The 13,652-nt window shown below is 48.0% G+C and overlaps 1 protein-coding gene across 1 annotated transcript in view; it reads right to left on the bottom strand.

Moving 5' to 3' along the window:
• aox5 (aldehyde oxidase 5) overlaps positions 1–13,652 on the bottom strand; it is a gene marked incomplete at both ends in the record, with an annotated part of 234,481 nt that overhangs the window by 29,150 nt on the left and 191,679 nt on the right. The window contains one exon of the mRNA XM_084324128.1: positions 10,069–10,134. Within this exon, the coding sequence (XP_084180254.1) occupies positions 10,069–10,134 (66 nt within the window). The remainder of the gene's footprint in view (positions 1–10,068; positions 10,135–13,652) is intronic.

Below are 13,652 nucleotides of genomic sequence, written 5' to 3'. Positions count from 1 at the left end.
GGTGCAGTGCCTGCTGATGCTCCCGCAGATGTTGGCAGCAGTGTGCGGACGGTCGGCCGGGCACAACGACGTCATTAAGAACCGTCACGGTCGACCCGTCCTTGAGGATGACGGGTTTGAGTGGGTAGGAGTCCCACGGGGTCCCGCTCAGGCTCAAGTACCAGCAGGCTTTCATGACCAGGCTCAGAATCAGGCGCCCCCTCTTCCCTCCATCGAGGAAGGGGGGGAGAAGATAAGACTACAACCAAACGGGGTGTTTCCCGTAGGACCGCAAGGGCATGTTTTTGATTTTGACCATTCCCCCGTTACAGGCGGGGATACTTACCATTATACTAACGAGGATCGGGTTGTGGGGGTAGATAGGAGAGTTGAGCCTGTCCCGAACCAATCACAGGGGACAGGGGTGAGGGGAAAAAGGGAGGTCAAGGACACTGAGTCGGAAGAGGTGGGGGGACAGGATATGTTCCAGAGGACAGCCGGAACGTTGAGGGACTCAGTGGGCTCACTCTGGGCCAGGTTGAGGGGTTTGCTTCCTTCCGGGGAACAAGATGGGGGCGACTATGACTATGACGAGGAAGACCCGGAGGCTGACCCGATGTATAGGGCGGCTTTAGGGAATGAGTGGTTTAAGTGGGTCCAGTACACGAGCGCGCAGAATCAGATAGAGGATTGTTATGTCTGCTCCAAGGCACGTCCGGATAGGCTGCTGGTGAAGGGCACGAAGTTCAGTTGGGCTCAGTGTGACAGGGACGCAGAGGCATGGGAGGGGCCCCATAATAGTCGCCCTTGGTGCGAGGCAGAGTGTTTGGGGTTTCTCGGCTCTAGTCGTTTTAAGGCGGCAGGAAACGTCACGGATTTCAAGGATGTCACTATGCGGGAACGTTGTAGGAAATTGGATGTACGTGTGCAGGGGGTAGCGACGGGGTTGCCAATACCCAGAGGTGTCAAACTATGGCTGACCAAGGATTTCGAGTGCTTGCAAAAGGAGGGGACCCGGGATGTAGGGGAGGTGGCAGAGGGGCGGTGCACTACTATTTGGAGCATCACGACTAACTGCACGAAAGAAGGAAAGTGTGGACACGGGGTCGTGTTAAAGGGAGGGGATACCAACCCACGGCCTGTAGCTTGCCCTTTTCATGTCCAGGATATGGCACTGGCGGACCAATACTGGCTCTGCGGCGGTAGGAGGTTGAGGAATACACTTCCTTTAGATTGGTCAGGTAGATGTGCCCGGGTTCAGGCGATCATGCCAATGGTGGTCCTACCATTATCAGTGACGGAAGGACCTTCTGAGTCTCCTATCTCTCGAACGAAGCGTAGCTACAAGGCAGACCCAAGGGTGTATCTGGACAGCATAGGACAGCCAAGGGGCATTCCGGCCGAGTTCATGGCGAAGAATGAGATTGCGGCAGGGTTTGAGTCTATTCTGCCATGGATATCGGTCAATAAGAACACCGGGTGGATCAACTATTTGTTTTACAATCAGCAGCGGTATCTCAACTACACCGAGGAGGCGTTGGATGCAATGGGGGACCAGATGCACGCGACCAGTACGGTGGCGTGGCAGAATAGACAGGCTCTGAACTGATTAATGGCGGAGAAGGGTGGAGTCTGTTCCATGTTTGGACAGTACTGCTGCACATTCATTCCGACGAATGTGGGGCCAGGGGGAAAGTTCTCCGAGGCCATGGCTAAGCTGAAGGATTTGAGGGAGGAGTTGAGGGGGAATTCTGGCCGGAATGAAGAATGGTGGGGGAGTGGGGTGTTGGAAAGATTGGGACAGTGGGGAAGCATAGTGATGCAGATGGGGATATCCATCGGGGTGGCAGGGTTGATATTGGTTCTCCTTTTCTGTTGTGGTATGCCTCTCTTGGGTAGGCTGGTAACTTCACACGTAACGAGCCAAATGCTGATGGTGGGACAGAAAGAGATTGAGCCACAAATCGGGCCATATCCTCAGCTTTATGCTGCCTTAGAGGGAGACGAGGGGATAGAGGATTAGGGGTATGGTGAGGTAGGGACATTTTCTTTTTGTTGGTTCTTTCCTTTAAGAGTGACGGGGGATGGTCTGAGTGCAGTTTTGTTGGTTTATTCCTTTAACTAGGAATTTTAGTCTGATTTTCTAATGATCCTTCGGCATAGAGATTGCAACCATTGAAAATCATTGCATTGTTTTTTATTTTTTTATTATTTTTTGTTTATTTTACTTGTGGTCCTGGTCAAACCGGAATGGGAAGGGGCATCGGCAGAGTGTCGGTTCTGAGCCTGAGGAAGCATTGAGAAGAAGTGGTCTGGGGATCGGTTCTGGGGACTGGAGGGACAAAGGGGGGGGCTAACGCAGTGGGCAAGATGGGCACCTCCCGTCGAAGATGGGGGGACACGTGGTGAGGTCGGTACCAGTGCCTCCCGTCCAGGCATGGGGACATGCTTCTACGAGGACTGGAGGTGTGGCGTGGTGGTTGCTGTATTGGCAAAATGTGACTTTTGGCAATACGGTGAGGAGACTATGGCGTGGGCATGGAAGGGGGGCTGAGCGATGGACACTGGGACTCAATGTTATGGAAGAGACAATGTAATTTTTTTTTTGGGAGGGATGTTCTATGTTTAGTTCTGACGGTCAACTTCTCCTTTCCCTGATGAGAGTCGCGGTTTCCGGCCGGAACTGTGGCTCATTTGGTAAGCGGTGGAGGTTGGGGGGATTTGTCTGTCAGGTTAGGATTATAAATTGGGTTTTTTTTTTTTTTTTTTTTTATGTTTTATTATTACTCTTGTTTTGAGCGGTTTTGTGTTTATTGTGAGAACGGTAGTCAGCCTTTGTTGGTCCGTTAGGGGTCCAGTGAATGAAGTAAGGTTTCTTGTTTAGTTAGACATTTAAAATTTATTATATGGCTAGGTTTCTTGTTTAGATCAGCCATTTAAACTTTTATTATATAAATATGGTTTCTCGTTTAGTTAGACGTTCACATTTTCTTGGTTATATGATTTGGGTGGGACTAGGGATAGCCCCAAATGGGGGAATGTTGGGGAAAATGGGTATGGGGTGGACTAGTTTAATATAGGTCAACTAGCAGTGCTGAAAGACGGTCTGGCTGACGTTCTTAAAACAATTTGGAACAGATGGACATTTCAGTACGGCATGTTGTGTGCTGGTAATCTCGTACATGGTATGCTTTCATATCTTGTTCTTTTCTCTCTTTCACACAGGCACAGCACACACACAGACATACACACCGACACACACACACACATTCCCTGTGACACAATACACACATACAATACACATACGTCTGTACGCAGACGCACACACACACAGACACAGACACGGACACGCACATACACAGCACACACACACAGACACAGCACACACACACAGACACACAGACACACACAGTCACACAGACACACACACACACAGACACGCACAGTCGCACGGACATGCACACCGACACACACACACACACACACATTCCCTGTGACACATGCGTCTGTGCGCAGACGCACACACACACAGACACACACACACATGCACACACACACACACACACACGCACACACACATCTCACTCTCTACATCATATCGTGTGTGGACATCATATCTTGTTTATCTCTCTTCATGTTCTTGGTGTTCTTATCTCTCTCCGATGTTAAATCTACGTATCATCTTGATGTACGTCATGTCAGATCTGACATGATATGATACGTCATCATATCTGTCATGGGGGGGCAGGACTGAGAGGGGATTTAGGGGACAGGCAAAGGGATTGAGGGGGAGTGTTTTTTGTTCAAGCTGTGGTGATCCTCTGCTCGACCCATAGCTCTTGCTGTTAAGAACTTCTTTTCTTAAATAAATTACCTATTTGTTACAATTGGAAATATCGTCTCCTGCTGTGTTAAACAACCTTCAGCCACAACACCAGGAAGAAGCCGAGGCTCTCCTGATTAAACTCCGCGCCTCATTGATCAAAGGCGGCTTTGATCTCAGGCAGTGGGCCAGCAGCGATCCGCAAGTACTGCGCAGCCTCTCCTCCGAGGACAAGGCAGCCAGCAGCGAGACCTGGATGGCTACAATCCCGGGAGAAGCCCAGGAGATGACCCTGGGATTGGTGTGGCGATTCAAAACAGATTCGCTTCACTACAGACACAAGCCCCTGACTACGGAGCAGGGAAGGCCGGCGGCGGCGCCGACCACCAGACGGAGTGTGTACACAACACTCGCCCGACAATATGACCCGCTAGGATGTATTCTACCGTACACCACCAGGGCAAAAATGATTGTACGAGCATTGTGGGACAAGGACCAGGGCTGGGACGACCCCATTCCCGCACACCTTGCATCCACCTGGAGAGAGTGGGAGATGGAGCTCCACTCACTCCCAGGCGTTAATATGCGCCGAAGCTACTTCCCACCCACGGTGAGGCCAGAGACATGTAAAATGGACTTACACGTCTTCAGTGACGCCTCAGAGGTCACATACGGATCAGTAGCCTACTTGCGGGCCCAAGAAGAGGGGGGAGAGATCTACACAGCATTTGTTCTCGCCCGCTCGAGAATAGCCCCACGCAAGCAACAATCTATCCCACGTCTAGAGCTCTGCGCAGCCCTAGCCGGAGCGCACCTAGCCACGCTCATCCAACGTGAGCTCACCATACCGGTGTCTAGAACAATCCTGTGGTCAGATTCCACGACAGTACTCGCCTGGATCAAATCGGACTCATGCAAGTACAAAGTCTTCGTGGGAGTCAGAGTCACCGAGATTCAAGACTTAACCGAAGAGTTAACCGGAGAAACAGAGTGGCGCTACGTTGATACAAAACAGAACCCAGCTGACGTCATCACCCGGGGAATCCCCCTAGATGACCTCACCCGTCGCAATGTCTACAGTGACGGCCCAGCATTCCTAAAGCTCCCGGAAGGAGAGTGGCCCACGCCTATCCCGAGGGAAGCCAGTCAGGAGGAGGCTGAGAATAAGAAGCCTGTGTTCTGTGGATTGAGCACTGTTATCTCCGCAGACCCCAACATAGATGATTGCACTACCATAGAGAGTGCACAACAAGGGACAAACTTCAAAGGCGGCGAAAGAGAGCTGAGAGAGAGCTTCCAAGCTATGGGCCCAGAACTTAAGACCCACCTCGCTCCAGCACAGATTGACTTCCAATTCAACCCCCCAAACGCACCCCACTTCGGTGGTACTTGGGAACGGGAAGTGCGTTCCATAAAGACAGCCCTGTACGCAGTACTTGGGGCCCAGACTGTGGCGGAAGAAGTCCTAATGACAGTCCTCACGGAGATTGAGGGAGTATTGAACTCTAGGCCCCTCGGCTACGTCTCCAGCGATGTGGCGGATATCGACCCAGTTACCCCCAACACACTCCTGATGGGGCGGCTAGATCCCGCGTTACCCCAGACAATGTACCGGCCTGAAGAAGCGAACGGCCGACGAATGTGGAGGTACAGCCAAGTATTAGCCGTCAAGTTTTGGAGCAGTTTCCTACTACACTACCTACCGTCTCTACAGACCCGCCAGAAGTGGGTAAAGGAGAGAGACAATTTGACAGAAGGAACGGTCGTCATGATTATTGATCAATCACTGCCCAGAGCTATGTGGCCGGCCGGCCGCGTAAGCAAAGTGATCACCGGTGCCGACGGCAAGGTCCGAGCAGCTGAAGTGCTTGTCCAGGGTCGCACTTACACCCGTCCCGTGGCAAGGCTCATAGAACTGCCCCGACTCCCAGACACAATCGATGATGACCATGACCCTATAACCCTATGACTTTGTGAAGTTGACTGACCCCTACAGCAAACCCTTATGTGTAAATAGACAACGCGATTAATCTGTCTCTGCTTAACTGATTAGGTCTGGGACCAATCAGGGGGTGGCTGTTGTGAAGGGCCAGATTAAACCGAATATATATATTTATTATATATATATATTTAATTGTATTTGTATATTCTCTAATATTCCTTGATATCCCTTGTATATTCCTTGTACAATATGCATTGAATATCCATTCTAGCCTACTGAACATCCCATAATAGTCTCCATTCTACTATTGGTCGAGACCTTGGTGCCAGGCTGCCATACCCCCCAGACCCAGTTCAAACGTACCGCTCAACATGTACGAACAAGTCCTAGTTCCGCGTAGGAATCTGGCTACCGCACCACTAACGGTACTATTTGTTCATAGTGCGTATATATACTGCGCTACTAAAGTAGGACTTTCTTTTCAGTCCAGTTTCTTACCCTCCAATAGAGTCACAGATGTAAAGCCTCCCCGCGACGCCACGTGTGGGAGTAAGGCCAAGTTCGGCCTACCATCGGTATTGAGACATCGTGTATATTAATATTTGAATAGTCATATTTGGCACTATATCGTCGAGTTGGACGTAGTCTATTAAGCTAATAATAGTCTGTTAATATATAGTGCTTCGTGCGGTGAGAATACTACCGTAGTCAGTACCCCATCGTTTCGGGCAGAGAACTGGCTGCTTATCCAGGATGGTCGACCCCATGTGAGACTGCATCCGAGGAGCCCCAGAGCCGACGAGCGAGTGGACCTGTATACCGGATTATTCTACCGACGACAGCCCGCCTTCCCAGGCACGGATTATGCTTTGTGTACAGTGATTATTCCATGGATAAAGACCCCCGACACTGCCGTGTGTTGGAACCCCCCCCCCTGGAGAGGACGCAAGGTGAGGAGACGCTCTGCAAGACGAGGTCGCTTCACGTCTCTCCCCCGTGGACCGGAGAGAGCCGGTTCACAGAGAGTCCACCTGCTTTCATCTGTGGTCCAAGGATCGCTGGCGCACCGAGCTGCACAACTGTGGGTTCACCCAGGATACCCTTGGCCGGACGAGGCAGCCAGACTCTACCCCCCCCCCCCTCCTACTCCTGTTGTCTTACAAGCGACCGGATTACCCCCCTTAGTGTATCCAGTCTTATAATCATTAAAGTATCATTGCTGTTATTCCTTAACTATTCCAGGTCGTATATTTACCGCCTGCGCCACCAGAGATTGGACATTCTCTATTGATATACCAACGAATACTCTTTGCCATAAAAGTGCATACTATTTCAATTCATAAATGTAATTAAGTGATTAAGTGCTTGCTCTACACACCATTGCTGTGTAGTAATAAACGCATACTTCGACTTCGTACATTTGTGTTGGATCCGTTTCATCTACGTGAGAGTGTTCATCATAATATATTTATGCCGAGTACTGGGTGGCCGAATATTAAGTACAAAGGTAGTGGTAGTAAGTATCATATCTAGTAATACAGTCAGGGAATTGTACCCCTCAGTTACACTTATGCTAATATAACGTTCATTTCGGGCGATGTGGGCATAAAGGAATGGCGACGATGCAAAGCGTGTTAGATGCATTTGACCCATTGTGAGAAGAAAAAAAACACCACAGACTTATTTCGGATCGCAAAATAGCCGCACTGCTGTGCAGCCCCGCTCGGCTGAGAGCAGAAGGCAGAAGCACGGTCTGGGGCGGATATGACATTGCGGAGTTGCTATGGTTTTTTTTTCAAAATAAGAGTATCATATGAACCTGACCGTTGCTAGCTGCCGGAGCCCAGATATTATGACTGGAGCTGCGCTTAGGCCGAAATGAGACCTGTGATAGGATTTTCAAAATAAGAGTATCAATATGAACCGAATGCCTATCGCACCAGTGCTACTGAAGTAAATCCATTCATCGCACAGACCGCTGTTGCTGTAGCACGTGCAATATATATGTCGCACTGTACAGCCCTGCCCTAAAGGTAATTTTTTTTTTTTTTTTCCTTTTTCATACTGTCAACATATTCTTAAATAATAGCGCTGCCCGAGGCTGGGCATGATACAGTCAACATATAGCAAGAGAGAGAGAGAGAGCTCCCGTTCTACAGTCAATATTGTTATCGCTTTGTAACACTGTACAAATTTCTCCACAACACACATGTACAAGAAGTGGCAGTAATGCAGAAAATCCAGCAAGGGAAGAAGCAGTGTAGAAAACAGGTGGAGTTTTTGCCTAGCAATGGGAATGCTTTGGCTGTACTATGTAGATAGAAGTACACACTCTAGTGTTGATGTCTTTGTTTACAAGGCTTCAGGTATGGTTGCTCTGCTACAAACACAGTAGAGCAACTGTGTGCACATCCAACCTGTTTTAGGCCAGGTGCATGATAAAACTAAATGTGACTGAAGGAAAAATTGCAATGAACTGACCGACACAATTGACAACTATAAGCAATGCAATGCTCAGAGAGAGAGAGAGAGAGAGAGAGATAGAGAGAGAGAGAGAGAGAGAGAGAGAGAGAGAGAGAGAGAGAGAGAGAGAGAGAGAGAGAGATAGTCTGTGATGATCCAGACAGAGAGAGTCTGTGGTCCAGAGAGAGATTAGTCTGTGGTCCAGACAGAGAGAGAGAGAGAGAGAGATGGGTCTGTGGTCCAGACAGAGAGAGAGATAAGCAAGACAGCTAAGATGAGCCCCTAAAGGATATTCAACTTTTAATGGAAGAACAAAACAGAAGGAAAAGATAACTTCACAAAGGCAACATGAATATACATAGATCCAAAAGGACAAAGATCAACACTTAAATCCAAAGAGAAGAGGATCTATACCAGAGAAAACAAAGTAGCAAGGAGCCAACGGCCGACATCAGCTAAGGAGGCTAACTGCAAATAGAGTAGCCAGGTACTGACACCAGGTACACACCGTTAGCTACGACAGCTAGCCGCCCCGTTTGGCTCAATATAACGTTAGCTATGTTAGCTAGCCGACCTGCTTTGGCTCAATATAACGTTAGCTACGTTAGCTAGCCGGCCCGCTTGGCTCATTATAACGTTAGCTACGTTAGCTAGCCGCCCCGCTTGGCTCAACATAACGTCTACGACAGCTAGCCGGCCCGCTAGCTCAACATAACGTTGGCTACGATAGTTAGCCGGCCCGCTAGCTCAACATAACATTAGCTACGATAGCTAGCCGGCCCGCTAGCTCAACATAACATTAGCTATGATAGCTAGCCGGCCCGCTAGCTCAACATAAGGTTAGCTACGATAGCTAGCCGGCCCGCTGGTCCAACAGAACGTCAGCTACGATAGCTAGCCGGCCCGCTGGCTTCACATAACGTTAGCCAACATACCGTTAGCCACGATAGCTAGCCGGCCCGAGAGAGGGAGAGAGAGAGATATCTCCACGGCGGGAATAGAATAGAGTGCATTAAAAACTCACCAAACGTCCAAGAGGATGGAGACAACCGCATGGAGTTGATGAAGTTCATCTGCCGAACGACCGTCCTCTTCATCTTGGCATAACAATGCTGCATGCGCTCTCTCTAGGTTAGCTAATGCTAGTTAGCCTTTAGCTAAGCTACTAGCCGACATGGCTATCCCGACTGAACCACACATTAGCACTCGATATTATAACGTAGCTAAAGCTAACTAGCTGTCCCTGCCTTTAGCTAAGCCGACATGGCTAGCCTGACTGAACTTTCTAACATGCATAACATCCAACAACTTTCATCTTCAGTCCATCTGCCGAACGACCGTCCTCTTCGTCTTGGCTGGCATAACCTCCAATGCGGCACGCGCGAAATTGTCAGACGCAGCTGACGCACGCCGGCCGACTGTACACATGTAACCCCTCCTTTCGTTGAAACCAATAGTATGTCTGCTGCAGAGCCCCAGAGCTCCAATAGTGAGTATGTCTGCTGCAGAGCCGCAGAGCCAGGAACAAGTCAGACACATTCTACAAACGTGTCTAATGTGAAATATATAAGCATATAAGCAAAACTAGATTTTAGGTCTGTGATGAAAAAGGGCCTCGCGGGAAGGGGGGCCTCGCAAAAAAATAAAATAAAATAAAAAGAAATAATAAAAAAATAATAAATACATTTTTTTTTTTGTGCGAGGCCCCCCTTCCCGCGAGGCCCTGTGCGACCGCACTGCTCGCACACCCCCTGAGGCAGCCCTGTACATATGTATGTACAACCATAATTAAAATAAAGTAATTTTGAAAAATAAACATGTTTGTTTAATCTTTTTCAGGCCTCAGGTTGTCGCACCTTACCTGTCCCACGTCTAACGCTGGGTTGATGCTCTTCCCAACGTCCATCACGATGTCTGTTCGGATGTTCTGCAAAGAACACATTCATTTCACTTCACTGATATAGTGTGATCCGCTGCACAGCACACCTCATATAGCGAGTCTCCACGCATTTAAACTAATTTAATCAATCATATGTATATCAGCTATTATCTGTGCTATACACTAGGGAACAACATTCCCTTAAACAGGGCTTTAAAAATACCTTAATCATCCTTAAACTATGCACACACTCCTGTGACTCCATGACTACATGTAAATGTAATGTATATACTTTATAGTCCCCAGTGAGATTTACATGCATTCTCATTTAGTTACTATGGTTGTTTTAAGAGGTTATTAAAGTGTAAACTGAAGGGGGCTAGTCATGTACTTTATGCCGGTTATTAAAGTGTAAAGGGACTAGTGTGTACTTTATGGTTATTAAAGTGTAAAGGGACTAGTGATGTACTTTATGGTTATTAAAGTGTAAACTGAAGGTACTAGTGTGCACTTTATGGTTATTAAAGTGTAAAGGCACTAGTGTGTACTTTATGGTTATTAAAGTGTAAAGGGGCTAGTGTGTACTTTATGGTTATTAAAGTGTAAACTGAACGGACTAGTGATGTACTTTATGGTTATTAAAGTGTAAACTGAACAGACTAGTGATGTACTTTATGGTTATTAAAGTGTAAAGGGACTAGTGTGTACTTTATGGTTCTATGTCGTTATGGCTTGCTCAGCACCTGTCTGCATATATCTCGCTTCAGCGTATATACACTGAATAAAAAATTCCACCATGTACCTTTACATGCCAGCATTCATCTGGCCATTGATTGATTGATTGATTGATTGAAAAGTTTATTAACAGATTGCAGAATGGGTACAGTACAGTACGGCTCAATACACACAATTGTTAAGGGGATGCAGACCAGAGAAAGACTTTCGTCTTGTTTACATCAGGGTCCCCCATTTTCAATTCATAATGACATTTATGACATACACAACATACAGATATATATCATGACATTTGTGACATACAAGATATGCAAATATACAGTACTGTTAAACAGAGATCCTAACAGAAACTATATACATACGAGGGGGAGGAAACTGTACATTCGGCGGGGGTGGGTGGGTGGGTGGGTGGGAGACAGACAGACAGACAGACAGACAGACAGACAGACAGACAGACAGACAGACAGACAGACAGACAGACAGACAGACAGACCCCCATCCGCTTACCTACATAAGCAGGGGTGGGGCCACACACTCATCTCCTTCTCAAATTTCATCACAAGCTAAGTGCTGCTCACATGCCCACTTGACGTGGAGAAAAATATTTAGTCTGAGGAAAGGAAGAACAAGGAGATACGTTGACATCATATCTTTATTTTCTCTCTCACTATTTTTGAGAAAATACGGCGATATTGTCTTCGTTACTGGAGTGTCTGGATCATTCCGACCTTCAACGGCTTTTTCGTATTAGGAGCTCACGCCGCTGACATGCTTCCCAACTACAATCCTCCTTGCTGCGGCTGGATGGGGTTACCCTCCAGCAACACAGCTGGACTGTAGGACGCACCGACTGTTGTGAGAAGCGGTGGTTTCCAGGTTGGGTACGTACTGTTTTGCTTGCGAGCTCTGGTTGTTGTTGATGCTGTGGGGGTTAGCTAACAATTTACGAAACGCCGACTCCAGGCTAGGGTCCTCTGCTCGGCTTAAAACGGCGGTCGGGGGATCTTGGTCTGACGCCCATGATGGCTAATCTAGTGGGCCGCGCTAGGTCCTGGTGATCCCGGGATTCTAGAGCGGATGCTTCTCTGTCCCGTGCAGGCCCCATCTTTCATATACAAATGGAAGTATACCCTAACGAGGAAATGTGGGCATAGGATCTTCTTTATCGGAAGTTCCATGCTCAAAGGGCCCCGTGTATGTCTGGATCACCGTTGACAACTGTGTTCTGACATTTCTTTTTATTTTCCCTGTTAGGGGAGGGATTGGGACAGCGGCCTGTCTGAAGTGTGGCTTGTTATGTCATTGTATGCAGTTCAGGTGATAGCTGCTTAGCTTGCGTGCTAGTTTGTGGACTACTGTGTTAGCCAGTCAGCTGTTAGCTGCGCAGCTGTTAGCTGCGGTGTTAGCTCACTGTGTTTACCAGGCTGGTATACGTTAGCTTGTTGCTATCAGCCGAACGGCTGTTAGCTTAATGCTACACTGTTGAACGTTTTCTGTGACTATAACATGCCTTAAACACTCTGACTACGACGTCATCTTTGACAGAGGAGAACCGTAGCGGCTGGGTGGCGCAGCGACGCTGCCCTCGTCGTCAACACAGGAATGCTGTGTTCAACATCGGTGCCCCGTTAGCCAGATTGCAGTTTGCTTGGCCTGCGCTCGGGTAGGAAGGTCCCGACCGGACCTTAAACATTTCTTCTTCCTTCCCTTCTAAATGTTTTGTAATAACGATGTTTTCCAAAACGGGTGTTGCTGCAATACATTTAGGATACGACGCGTGTTGTGTGTGAATTGTCTTGTCACTGGTATAGCTTCTCTCTCCATACAAATCGGGTTGTTGTTTTACATGTGTAAAAATTATCTGGTTAGTTGTGTTGAGAACATCATGTGTTCATGTACCGTGAACTCACAACTAAGGGGGTTAATTAACCTATAAAGCTATGCTTAGTGACATATGAGTGAAGAATGAATTCTTTTCTCAGCCTGTAATGACAATGAACAGTGTGTTCACATATTAACAGGGTTACCTGTTCAACTGGGCCGTATCAAGGGTAAGGTAGGAGGGGTGATCCCCCCGGTTTCCCTGGGGCTTCCCCACCCTCCTCTCAGACATGTTGTTTACAATAATTGTGTCACTGTGTTTGTGGGGATACGATGTAACCCTTAGCTTAGTTGTTGGGGTTGTGCTAACCGCTTGAGAAACTATATTTTCCTAAAGAAAAGATTGTTTGGTCGCTTTTCGTGTGTGCTTAGCAAGGCCTGTGGCCGATACTAATCGAGGATTCTGTATTCTCTCGTTATGAAAAACGGCGTTCCTCTGTAGCAAGAGTGTACTTGCCATTTTTTGTTGTGATAAAGGGTTGTGTGCTTGTGATCTACAACTGGGTTAGGTTGGCCACAGAAGCACATGTGTAAGTCTGGTACCGGGGCTCTTAAAGGGGACCTCTCTATTCTGTGTTTTTTTCCTTAGTAAAAATCAGATAGCAGGTTAGCACATGAGCTGTGTGAAGCTGTTAGACACTTCATGTAGCTGACTATGACTGTGTCATGCTCTTTTTTGTCATTACATCGTATCATGGGTGTGGGGTCGTAAAGGAGTGAACTGGTAATCCTTTCCTCCCCTTTTTGATGGGCAGGGGTTAAAACCTCCTGTCCTTCAAGGTTCTTGTCACGTTGCTGTTCGGCACGTTACAGGGTAAGAGGGGGGGGGGGGGGGGGAGTTTCCTGGTCCCACGCCCTGGAAGATTGGGCGTGTGCAGCGCAGAAATTCCCCCGCCATAGAGTACGTCACTGTGCACGTCTCTGTTGGTAAGACTTCCGTGAGTTGTTCA

The sequence above is a fragment of the Notolepis coatsorum genome (genome assembly GCF_963971535.1).
Source record: "Notolepis coatsorum genome assembly, chromosome: 1".
In the NCBI taxonomy this organism is placed as follows: Eukaryota; Metazoa; Chordata; class Actinopteri; order Aulopiformes; family Paralepididae; genus Notolepis; species Notolepis coatsorum.
The sequence above is the reverse complement of the archived record's forward strand: the minus strand, read 5'-3'. Positions and strand labels throughout refer to the sequence as shown.